This window comes from Hyperolius riggenbachi, chromosome 12 (assembly GCF_040937935.1).
Source record: "Hyperolius riggenbachi isolate aHypRig1 chromosome 12, aHypRig1.pri, whole genome shotgun sequence".
NCBI classification, from domain to species: Eukaryota; Metazoa; Chordata; class Amphibia; order Anura; family Hyperoliidae; genus Hyperolius; species Hyperolius riggenbachi.
Genome location: NC_090657.1, coordinates 17,825,096 through 17,838,209, shown reverse-complemented (window position 1 = coordinate 17,838,209; position 13,114 = coordinate 17,825,096). Strand labels below are relative to the sequence as shown.

The 13,114-nt window shown below is 43.6% G+C and overlaps 1 protein-coding gene across 1 annotated transcript in view; it reads left to right on the top strand.

Annotated features, from left to right (window-relative positions):
* Positions 1-13,114, top strand: part of PITPNC1 (phosphatidylinositol transfer protein cytoplasmic 1) — a 285,400-nt gene that overhangs the window by 204,880 nt on the left and 67,406 nt on the right. The window contains exons 3-4 of the mRNA XM_068264048.1: positions 9,019-9,107; positions 9,238-9,245. Coding sequence (XP_068120149.1) covers positions 9,019-9,107; positions 9,238-9,245 — 97 coding nt within the window. The remainder of the gene's footprint in view (positions 1-9,018; positions 9,108-9,237; positions 9,246-13,114) is intronic.

Below are 13,114 nucleotides of genomic sequence, written 5' to 3'. Positions count from 1 at the left end.
ACAGATAAATAGTGCAATGATTAACACAAATTCACTTTCCATATTTTTGTCTGCAGAACTGAACAGGAAATACCTACTGCTCAAACTAACCTAGGCTATAAAAGCAGGAAGTAATTCATAGATGCAGCACCCCCTCCTATCTGTCTGATGGGAACCTATGAGATCATATCACTTTTCTACGGTGCATCTTTGAAGCACTTCCCCTTTCCTCAGCCTAGGCTAAATGGGAGGCAGGACTTCCTTCCATCCTTATTTTGAAGAAAACTATGAAAAGTTGACTTTTTGACATTCTCTAACTTTGCTTCCCTCCCCACTGCATATTTGCCCATAGTGAGTTCACATGTGGCAACACAAGAAGTACAGTGAGAACTAACCCTAATCAACATTTTAATGTTACTTGTGCCTCAAACTCACATCTGCATGGTCTTTTCTGTTTTGGAGTTCTCCTAGCCACAGCTAGTTTTCCTGCCATTGAAAGGCACAGGTTGAGCCAAAGGCGAGTTCATCTGCTATATTGGTTTAACTAGCCCCCATGTGTACTAATAATCATTTATCCTCCATAATTCCTTGTGGGAAATAAGGAATGATTACTCAATGCAAAATTAGTAATCCACAGACACTTTACACCTCCAGGCTATGCTAAAACTGTTTGCTAGAGCATCTTAATGTCATTCACTCAGCTTTGGGAGGTTGTAAAACAATGGCTTTTACACCTTTTTTTAACAGTCTTTCCCTGATGAATCCAGATTTGTGTAGGACAGGCCTGAGGCTTGCCCTGATTTCAGGATATGAAAATCATACTTAAAGGATACCCGAAGTGACATGTGACATGAGATAGACATGTGTATGTACAGTGCCTAGCACGCTAATAGCTATGCTGTGTTCCTTATTTTCCTTTCTCTGCCTGAAAGAGTTAAATATCTGGTATGTAAGTGGCCGACTCAGTCCTGACTCAGACAGGAAGTGACTACAGTGTGACCCTCACTGATAAGAAATTCCACTTTTTATCTCTTTCTTGCTCCCAGAAGCCATTTTCTGCTAGGGAAGTGTTTTATAGTTGGAATTTCTCATCAGTGAGGGTCACACTGTAGTCACTTCCTGTCTGAGTCAGAACTGAGTCAACCACTTACATACCTGATATTTAACTCTTTCAGGCAGAGAAAGAAAAAAAAGAACACAGCATAGTTATTTGTGTGCTAGGCACTGTACATACCCATGTCTATCTCATCATGTCACACGTCACTTCGGGTATCCTTTAAACCTGCATACATGTCATATATCCTACACAGCCACCGGACAGGTCTCATGGCTATTAGCTGACTGAGCTTACTTATTATGCAGGGTAATACACTTTGCTTAGCGAATGTTTTATTGTCCAGGGCCTATTAATAATTCACTTTTTCTCCTGAATTTTCTCCTTGGTGATGTTATCACAACCTGTCATAAATTGCATTTTAAACAACCAGCAAGCAAGAAAATACTTGACATAATCTTGATAGTACCTTTTCACCAACTTTTGGGCATTTTATCAATTGTAAAATGCTGAAAAGTTATTTTGATGAGAATATGAAGATGATCTCCTAGGAGATAACTCCGGTGAGAAAGTGCATTGCCTATGGGCTCCCATGCTCCCCACGGCTGAAATAATGTTCATGGCCTGTTCACTTCCTAAGCACCAGCACTGCCTTTATTATAATCGAGGGCTAGAGCCCAGACCAATGCCACTGAATCGGGCTACATCAGCTATGTAGAGATGCGAAGTTCGGATCTTTTCAATGATTCAAATCGGATCATTGAAAAGATCCGGATCTTTGATCCGAATCTCGGATCATTTTACTAGGGAAGCATTCGGGGGTGAAATGACTAGCAGGACAGGACTTTCTCTGCGGTGGACAGAGAAGGGGAGGGAGGTGGACACACAGAGAAGGGGAGAAGATGGACAGAGAAGGGAGGAGGGACGAGCAGAGAGCAGAAATGTTTGTTTGCACACAATACCCACCTGCTGCAATCATATGCTTTACATGTATTTCACCTATATGTTCATCTGTATACTTTGAATGCCAACGTTGCACAGTGAAAGAAAGCATTCCCCAAAGCATTCCCAGAAGTGAAGTGCAGCTGTTTAGAGCAGTGCAGGAGGATCATATTGCACAGCAATCACAGTGCCTGCCCTGCCCTAGCCCAGCTCGCTGCCTGCAAAGTTACTGAGCTGTGCTGAGCCAAAAGCTTCCCATGTGATCACTGTGCAGCACTACAGAACAGCCAGCCTATAATGGGCAGCACATTATAGCCAGTATGTGTGCTCTACACGTATCTGGCAGTGGCACCCATGTTCCCTCTCTCTCATCTACCTGTCCCTGCAAGGCTGGCTCCCCTCCAACAGAGCGATCCATCTCTGCTCTGCTTCCAGGACCACGCTGCCCGCTGAGAGGGGGGCATGTCGCTCCTGACCCCGCCCCCTTTGCGATCCGAATCACTCATTTTGATGATTCGGATGATTTGACTCACAAAAGAGATTCGGATCAAATATCCGAATCGTTCATGATCCGGACAACACTACAGCTATGTATTTAGTTTGGCGTCAGAAGGTAAGGCTGCTTTGATGTAGGGTTTGAGCCTTTGCCCAGGGTTCAAATTCCTGGCTCAAGCCAGTGGAGGAAACGGTAAGGAGTCTTTGGGCAAGGCTCCCTAATGATCCTGGTCGCCCGTGTAGCACGTCATAACTGCAGCCCTGAAGCGCTTTAAGTCCGCCAGGAGAAAAACACAATATAAATGTTTTTTTGTTTTGTCTTGGTATGTTTTCTGTGAAGAGGGAGCTTGTGAAGAAGGGTTTAGTGGGTGTTATTTGCCTTATGGCCCTGGATTTGCCCTTTATTCTGATGTTTTTGGAGTTTCTGGCATATTTGAGAAACACAGAGAAACTTCTCAACTTGTATGTTTTCGCAGCGTGCAGCAGAAGGCTGGGGAATCAGATTCTTCTAATGTCTTTCTTGCAAATCAGCCGTTTCTATAACTCTTGTCTATAATTAGATAACTCGTTACCCAGAATCCCCAGCAGCCTTGGCCATGTGTCCCTCCATACGGCTTGGCGTCTGGTGTGTGCTCAGTGTGGGCGTCGTATGCTTATATACATATATTTTTTTTTCCAACAAACACCAGCGGTGTCTTATCAGCAGCAGATCTGCATCTTTTCTGAGTGCTTTTTAATTGCCCTGAGCTTCATTAATTTCTACCCAGGCTCATAAAAAAATGTTTGCAGAAACTATTCAAATATCTTGTTCAAACATCGGTCGGCCTGAGTCACGTCATCTGCTGGCTGCACTGCTAATAGGGGCAGCACTTGTGCTTCACACTGTCTATTCCACTATTCCTCTGACCTGACACCAGGAATATTTCTCATAGCAGCTAGAAGGCCAAATCCATTATGAGCTACACAATAGAACTTCTTGTCCTGTGTGCCAGGTGTAATTCTCAGTATCTGCTCTGTCCTCAGTATGTGCTTCTCTTGTCCTCTACTAGGATCACGAGCAATCATCATTTCAGACAACAAAGATCTACCTTCTTTTCATAGATGAAAGCCTCATACACATGTACAGGTCATATCACCCTGTGAGGTGCTGTCATTAGGACTGGCTCAGTTTGGGCAGTTAAATATGAATACGCACATGTAATTGGTGCTACAGATTTTAGCAGAACTCTGCACTGGAACAATTTTTGAAACAGATGCCCCAGCCTAGGATAAAACAGTTAAAATCTGTTTACAATAGGGAGGTAGTGGTGGACTTACCTCCCCCAAGTAGACACGATTGTCTGTTTACTGAAAAAATAGTTTCTTTATTCAAATTCCAAGAGAAGAGACCCAGCACCTTCTTCAAGCGTATTATAAGCTCTTGATTTGTTTAAAGCATCAAAAAGACATAAAAGGGCAAGTCTGTGCGACGTTTCGAGAGGAGGCGCCTCTCTTTCTCAAGCTGACAAGCCCTCTGAATACATACAGGTTCAATCGGCTTTAAATAGTACTTGCTCCAACAGGGAACCAATCAGAATGGTCTGGACGCCCTGTCATCAACCAATCAGGCTAAGTTCCTACTTGTAAACCCTCCCATCTGGTGGAGGACCTGATGGGGAACTGCATCTATTTATATACTCCAATCATTTTAAAATGGGCACTGGAGGGCCGACCAATCAGGGCAGAGCATGTTCTGAATGAAAAAAAACGTCATTCAACAGCCACGTGGAAATCCGCATTGAAAATCCGCATGTGGTTAAAGTCAATGCGTATGCATAAAACGTACGCGTAAGAAAGACCAATGCGTATGCGTAAAACGTACGCGTAAAACACCTGGAAGCGTAAATCGTCTAAGACATAGACGTTCCAAACCAATCGCCTATACCGGTCACGCATAAAACGTATCTTTTCAGGCCAAAAAGGTGTACATGCTCCTAACCCTTAATAGGATTTAATATAAACAATATATAATGAGAAAAATCAAAAAAAAAAAAGGAAAAAAAAGAAAAAACTAGCGCTAGGTGTCTGACGGCCACCCACAGCAGCGGCCAGACACCGAACGTCGCAACAAAATCCAGCAAAAATAATTCCATCTCACCCTCCCAGACTGGCGTCCGCCCCATTGCGGTGGCCAGTCTGGGTTGGCGAGAACAAAAAATACCAATTCCATCCCGACTGGCGTCAATACCTGGCAGCCAGTCAGGAGAGAAACCGGTAATAACAAAACCAAAAAATATTTAAAGACCAGCCCGGACCGGTGGCTACACTCCAGCGGTGGCCAGTCCAGGATAGCCAACAAATCAAAACAATAAAGAGATCAAAAAAGTTTTCTTTCTAAACCCCTTTCCCTCCCGACCGGCGGTCACCAAACATGCTCTGCTCTGATTGGTCGGCCCTCCAGTGGCCATTTTAAAATGATTGGAGTATATAAATAGATGCAGTTCCCCATCAGGTCCTCCACCAGATGGGAGGGTTTACATGTAGGAACTTAGCCTGATTGGTTGATGACAGGGCGTCCAGACCATTCTGATTGGCTCCCTGTTGGAGCAAGCACTATTTAAAGCCGATTGTACTTGTATGTATTCAGAGGGCTTGTCAGCTTGAGAAAGAGAGAAGCCTCCTCTCGAAACGTCGCACAGACTTGCCCTTTTATGTCTTTTTGATGCTTTAAACAAATAAAGAGCTTATAATACGCTTGAAGACGGTGCTGGGTCTCTTCTCTTGGAGTTTCTACCTGCTGTTCCTGGAGACAGAGGGACAACGACCAAAAGCACGTTGCATCTAGATGGTTGGGTGCTGCCTGTCACTACTTGTCTACTATTTCTTTATTCAAAGAACTCCTTAAATTATGCAATGCTTTGCACGGGCAACAGCCCACTTCATCAGACAATATGCTTGATCTGCTAACCTTAACAACTGAACTGCCTGCTAGTGTGTGCTGCTTCATCTGATACCTCTGCCTTGTGCCTATATGTTGGATATGATTGCAATAATTGAACTGCCTGCTTCAGTGTGACGCTTCATCTGCTGTTCTAAGCTCATTTTTTTTTTTTCACTCTGACAATTTGTCATACTGCACAGTTTTTTGGAGGACTTTCTGTGTAGGAACATGCCCAGGCCTACGCTATGGCAGGTTTTTGGGATCCCTGATCACATTAGGTGATCCTAGGTAGTGGTATGTTTGGACGGTTGGATGTGTGCTGAGTGAGGTCCCTTGGCAGTTTGCATCTGTGCTTTTTAACTTGTTTAGCTATAATATTAATACATTTTGTACTTCACTTCATCAGTGAGTTGTTTTGTGATCTGTGACATATGCCCTCCAAACCCCCTTTTTCCTTTATTTTGACGTTCGTCATCAGACAATAGAAGGAGCTTTTTTCAGCCCATTCAGGTATGAGCGCCTCTGTCCACACCTGTATGGACTGAAAAATGCCAGGGGTTAAACTAAAGGTAGCAGTTCAGGGGAAACTGAATTTCTTAATTTCTTATTAGAGCATTCTTAGATCTACAACAATTTATAGACATCGTTGTAAAAAATTAAAGAAAACAGTGCAGAAGTATTTTCAGGTAAAGAATGGGATTTATAAAAACAGACAAAAAACACATATGCAGGAGTATGATGTATTGAATTGGTCAATAGGAATTGTGCCCAGATCTAAGCCAAGTAACATATGAAATATTGACATGTACAGAGACTTCTACCCCTTGAGGCCAGTGTTACATCTGGCCTGTGCGCTTGCAGCGTGCGATGCCCCGCCCCCCGTTGCGTCACACCGCAACGCACAAAATGTCAATCATATGAGCCTGCCGCAGAATGCACCAACAGAGTCATATGCACAGTGCCGCCCCTCGCCCAGTGATGTACTCGCTGCTGGACAGGAAGTAAGTCACTGGGATTCCCGGGATTCCCTGTCAGATTCCCGTTGTATTGGGCACGCATGCCACAACGCCAACATGTTTAAAATTCCTGCGTCGCCCATTGACTTACATTACTTCCGCCAACGCCGATGCCTTCCCATGTAAATCCGACGGTACCGTGCTGATGACTTTGTGGCGAATCGGGCACTTCAGACGCGACGCCATAAGTGTTGTAGGCCCCATTGCCTTGCATTGCTGTTGCGTTACCCTGCAGTAAAACAGGGTAACTGAACGCAGGTTTCCATTCCAAGGGTAAAAGGAAACCTAAAGGAAACCTGAGGCAAACTCTTTTGCACAAACGGAGGGAGCAGGCATGCATGGGCAACAGTCCTCATGCCCACCACTCTCCCCGTTCTCCTCCGTCCTCCATTACCTTGCAAAGGCCCTCGTAGGTGTTCCATGTTGCAGCCAAGTTGAGCTCTGAATCAGACTACTTCAGCTACAGTGCTGTCCATAATTATTCATACCTCTGGCAAATGTTGACTTAAAGTTACTTTTATTCAACCAGCAAGTCATTTTTTGACAGGAAATGACATGGGTGTCTCCCAAAAGATAATAAGACAATGTACAGGAGGTATTATTGTGAATAAAAACATTTCTCAGCTTCTATTTACATTTGAGCAAAAAGTGTCCAGTCCAAAATTATTCATACCCTTCACAAACTGTCACAGTCTGTGGGAAAATCCAAAGTTCTATACCATTCCAAATAGTCCAAGCTGTTCTAAAGCATCCTAATTACCACGATTAATTGGGAACAGCTGTTTTAATCAACTCAACAGGTGAAAAACAGCAGCTCTCTGAAGTTGGTTTGTGGACAGTCATGGCTAAGACAAATGAGCTCAGTGCGGACCTGCTGCTGTGCATTGTGGCTGCTCACAAGTCAGGAAAGGGCTACAAGGCCATTTCTACATTTTTTTCAAGTTCCAGTGGCTACAGTGCAAAGTATTAGTAAAAAATACAAGATGTTCCGTACTGTTGAAAATCTCAGAGGACATGGTCGGAAGCCAAAAGTGACACCTGTGCTGGCCAGGAGGATAGTGAGATATGTGAAAAAGAATCCAAGGATAGTGTTGGACTGGGGGCTGGAAAAGCTGAGGAAATCCACTTACTGACCAAGCAGCAGTAATCAGGTGTTGCTGCTCACAGTAAAGACTTGCTGCAGGTTTCTGTTGGGAGTGATAACACAGGGTTACTGCTGCTTGGCCAGCAGGTGGATTTCCTCAGTTTTCCACCTCCCACTCCGACATTGTCCAAGGATCACCACCAAGGCCATCCTGGTGAATCTGGGCTCTGCTGATGGCAATGCCTCAAGGCAGACCATCCAACGGACACTGCACACTGCTGGGTTCCACAGATGCAGAACAAGGAGGATGCCAATTCTCCAGATAAGGCACACAAAAGCTCCCTTGGCCTTTGCAAATGCTCATCTGGACAAAGAAGACTTCTGGTCTTCTGTGTTATGGTCAGATGAAACAAAAAGTGATTTGTTTGTTCACAATGATAATTCCTTCATTTGGCATAAAAAAGGAGAAGCCTTCAACCCAAAGAACACCATCCCCACTGTCAAACATGGTGGTGGGAACCTAATGCTTTGGGGGTGTTTTTCAGCCAATGGACAAGGAAACCTAATCACAGTAAACGGAACCATGAAAAAGAGAGCAATACATAAGGATTCTCAGCGACAACATTAGGCAGTCTGCAGAGAAACTTGGCCTTGAGCACCAGTGGACATTTCAGCATGACAGTGACCCGAAATACACAGCAAAAGTGGTGAAGAAATGGTTAGCAGACTACAGCATTAATGTTTGGAGTCCTAACTTGAATCCAATTGAGAATCTGTGGAGGGAACGAAAGATCAGGGTGATGCAAGAAGACCCTCCAACCTGAAAGATTTGGAGCTCATTGCTAAAGATGAATGGGCAAAAATGCCTGTGGAGACATGCAAAAAGCTGGCCTGCAGTTATAGGAAGCGTTTGATTGCTGTAATAGCCAATAAAGGATTTTCTATTGATTATTGAGAAGGGTATGAATAATTTTGGACTGGACACTTTTTGCTTAAATGTAAATAAAAGCTGAGAAATGCTTTTTCCCCACAATAATGCCTCTTGTGCATAATTTTATTATCTTTTGGGAGACACCTATGCCATTTCCCGTCAAACATTACTTGCTGGTTGAATAAAAGTAACTTTAAGTCAAAATTTACCAGGGGTATGAATAATTATGGGCACACTGTATGTATTTCGTTTGCTGCCAGTCCGAAGGTAAGGCTTCTGCCTTAGGGCCCTTTTCCACTAGCCACGATCTGCTTAAAAAGCGGATCGCCTGCGTTTTGCTGATCGCTAGTGCATCACGGGGCACTTTTCCATTAGCTGGTTTTGATTTTCCGCAAATCGTAATCATCGGGCTGCACAATAATTGGTGCGAGGGTCGCGTTTCACTCCTGACGGCTCACGTCGCAAGTGGATAAAGAAGCTTTTGCGATTGCCCATTGAAAACAAACACTGACTTAGCATTTTAGGATGGAGTGACTCTTTAAGTGACAGCAGATAAACATGTGGCGTAAAGTGACATTGGTCTATATTTTTCCCCAGTAAACTCCCAAGCTGGGCGCGGGCCGTGGTTCCGAAGATCTTCTATGTGACAGAGAAAGCGTGGAACTATTACCCGTATACAATCACAGGTGAGGCGCTGAGCTGTGTTGTCTCTCTGTGGCATGCGGCATCCAGAGGTGACACTCGCTGCTCTTACACTGACACGTCTCCTGTTTCTTTCTCTTCCATGTTCTGGCTGTGATGGGAATCGCCAAGCAGAATACACGGTAAGACTACTCATATTTTGTTGCATTTTCCTGGATTACTAAAGAATTAGGAAAACACTGAGCTAATGTATTAACTACCTGCGGACCGAGCGAGTGCGAATCTACGTCGGGCAGGGGGCGCTGCGGTTCTGACTAGACGTAAGCTCTACGTTCCATTGACCGCGCGCCCCTGCTCGTCTCCGCCGCTCGGTCCGCTCTGCCTCCGCCGCTCGTTGCTGCCCTGCCGCCTCTATGACGGCAGAGCACTGTGAGCCGGGCAGAAGCCGTTTTCATTGGCTCCTGGCCCTGTCATTCATGTAAGCCGCTCTCATTGGCTTACATGAAGTGACAGGGTCAGGGGCCAATGAAAGCATCTCCTGACCGGCGCACAGCGCTCTGCCGTCATAGCGACGGCAGAGAGAGCAGCCTGCGGCGGGGACAGAGCGGCGTGTTCGTCGGGAGCGGCGGATCATTGCGGCGATTCGTCTGGAAGCGGCGATTTACGGGACCAGCACCCTCTGGTCCTTAAGGGGGCAGAGGGTGCTGGTCCAGAAAGGGTTAAAGAAGAGCTGTAACCCAGGATAGAACTTCACCCCAATCAGGAGCTGATACCACCTTTCCCAAGAGAAACCTTTTCTCATGTAGATCATCGGGGGGGGGGGTCTGTATGGCTTATACTGTGGTGAAACCCCTCCCACAGTGTGATGTCAGGTACCTCTTTGTGAACCTCATTGCATTGTGGGAAATATCGGCTGTTGCCAACTGCCAAGTAAGCAATATCTCCCTCTACAAACATTCCGCACAGATCACCTGGCAGAACTAAAGATGTCGTTATCTGATAAATTTCAGAATGTAAATCATGGAGGGGAAATATTTTACAATGGGCAAACACTAAGTAAATAATTTTAAATGAATATTGTAACATATGAAGAATCGTATTAATTATGTTCCTATATTCCTCTATAAGGCCTCTTGCACACTGCAAGTGATTCCGATTCCGCTTTTTTATCAGTTTTTACATCCGATTCAGATTCCGATTTGCAGTTTGCTCCCTGCACACTGCAAATCGGAATCGGATGTAAAAACTGATTAAAAAGCGGAATCGGAATCACTTGCAGTGTGCAAGAGGCCTAAGACATCTTTGAGATCCTGTGAATTCGATAGAGATCTGAAAATCCTAATCAAGGCATTGTTATATTTTATGTTCATTTAAAGGACACCCGAGGCGAAAATAAACTAATGAAATAATTGATTGTATCTATCTTCCTTCTCCTAAAAATGACTTTTTAAGATATTCCACAGTTTTATTTTATGTTTAAATCTACGTTTTAAGTTTTAACTGTTTTATTGTTTTTGCTCAATGACACATTCATTGAAGTATGCCAGAGCTAAAACCTATGAACTATTGAACCTTTCTATCTCTTTCCTGCTCTCAGAAGCCATTTTCTGCTAGGAAAGTGTTTTATAGTTGGAATTTCTTATCAGTGAGGGTCACACTGTAGTCACTTCCTGTCTGAGTCAGGACTGAGTCAGCCACTTACATACCTGATTTTTAACTCTTTTAGGCAGAGAAAGAAAAAAAAAGGAACACATCATAGTTTTTTGTGTGCTTGGCACTGTCACATGTCACCACGGGTATCCTTTAACGACTTAAGCATATCTGGACGAACATTCTTGTCCAGATAGGCTGCGCGCACACTCCCGCCGGCCGTTAGCCCAGCGATCAATGAATGGGATTGTAGCTCCCATTCATTGATCGAACCCCCAGGCAGAAAAACTGATAGCCTCTTATCAGAGTTAAAAAGGGTTAAAAAAAGTTTCCCTTCTTCATTCATGTTCCTGGAAGCGAGATAGTACGCTTCCAGGACTTTTTGTCTGTGGCCATCTTGTGGCCAAATAGTAAAACTACACCCACATCCATTTTTTATTAAATAAATACCTTTTTTACATTTCAAATTAGCTGTTTACCTCCCACACCAAAAATTAGCCAAATAAAATTTTTCATTAAAAAAATTACATTTACAAAATAAAATAAAAAAAAACATAAATAGTTACCTAAGGGTCTGTTTTTCCATTTCTTTCTTAATATTCCTGTTAAAATGGATTTAGAATAAATTAATTCTTAGCAAAATGTATCACCCAAAGAAAGCCTAATTGGTGGTGGAAAAAACAAGATATAGATCAATTCATTGTGATAAAGTTATTGGCAAATGAATGGGAGGTCAAAAGTTGCTCAGATGCAAAAAAAATAAACAACTCTGCGGGCTTAAAGGAGTTATCAGGCTAAAATTAACAAAATAAGCACTATTTACCCAGGGTTTCCTCCAGCCCCAAGCTCCCCAGCATGTCCCTCGCCGCAGCTCTGCACGCAGTCGTTCGCCGCAGCACCCTCCCGCTCCCCGGCAATGACGTCAGGCCGAGCTCCAGGTCGGTCTGTACTGCGCCTGCACGAGCGGCGCTGTCAATCACCTCCACGTGGACCGGAGCAGAGTGGTTAATTATCCTTTAATTATGCATACAAAAGTTTTATTAAAAAAAAGAAAAAAAATCATATTTTACTATATAAAATGGTAAATAGTTACTCCTCAAGCTGCTGCGCTATAGGGCCCATTATTAATGCTGTGATATGCAGGTCTGGCTGCACGGTGCCTGCGCAGTAGCACGGAGTCATTGGGGCTGTAGCAGAAAAAGCTGAGCCCAATTGGGTCCTTGCTACTGCACATGCGAGAGACTTGTGGGCGGTGTTTCAGGGGACGCAGCGCTGGTACGGCCCGGTGGAGGAGGATGGCTGAAGCTTCTGGTGTATCAAGAGGCTTCCTTTTATTGAGCTAAGTATACCTTTGGGGCACATTTTTTATTTATTTACAGGTAAACTTTAATTCAGCCAACAGTCTAGCTAACTGATGATTAGACACTGAAGCGAAAAAATAATGATATTATGATTTGTATGTGTAGTACAGCTAAGAAATAAAACATTAAGATCAGATACATCAGTCTAATTGTTTCCAGTACAGGAAGAGTTAAGAAACTCCAGTTATCTCTATGCAAAAAAGCCATTAAGCTTTACGACTTTCAAAGTCGTGGAGAGGGCTGTCTTCTGACTTTTATTATCTCAACTGTTAGATAATTTTTTACTTTTCTTCTGCCATAGGAGAGGTCATTAGTTCACAGACTGCTCTGAAAGAATCATTTTGAATGCTGAGTGTTGTGTAATCTGCACATATTATAGAATGATGCAATGTTAGAAAAAACACTACATACCTGAAAATAAAAATATGAGAATATTTTCTTTGCTGCTAATCTTCTACTAATTATTCATAGTACACAACCAATTCATTATATCATATTTTTTTTTTCGCTTCAGTGTCTCTTTAAATAGGCTTTTTATAGGTTTACCACATTCCTGTAGTCAAATGTATCAGATATTGGTAGAAATACTGATCACACTGCTGCCCCCACTAGTTTTGCACTGATTGATGCTGTGCAGAATCATGCGGCTGTGTCAGAGCCGGGACAAGGTCCTCCAGCACCCAAGGCTGAGACACCAAAGTGCGCCCCTCCATCCCTCCCACCGCAGCCATCACACACTGATTGCTATAAGACTAAGAGGTGCCCCAGGGCCCTCAACCCCCCTAACACCTTAATCATAGCTCCCAACTGTCCCTCTTTCGGAGAGACAGTCCCTCTTTGGGAGCCCTGTCCCTCTTTCCTCCTCATTTGTCCCTCGACTTTGTCCCTCTTTCTATGTAAATATATATATTTCTCTACTAAAAAATGTGTTTGACTGTAAACTTTATTCTCATCCTTTAAATTGATATATTACTAATTGTAAAATATTAATATGAAGGGAAATGAATCAGGATAGAAAGGACCAGTGTGGTTTGAATTAT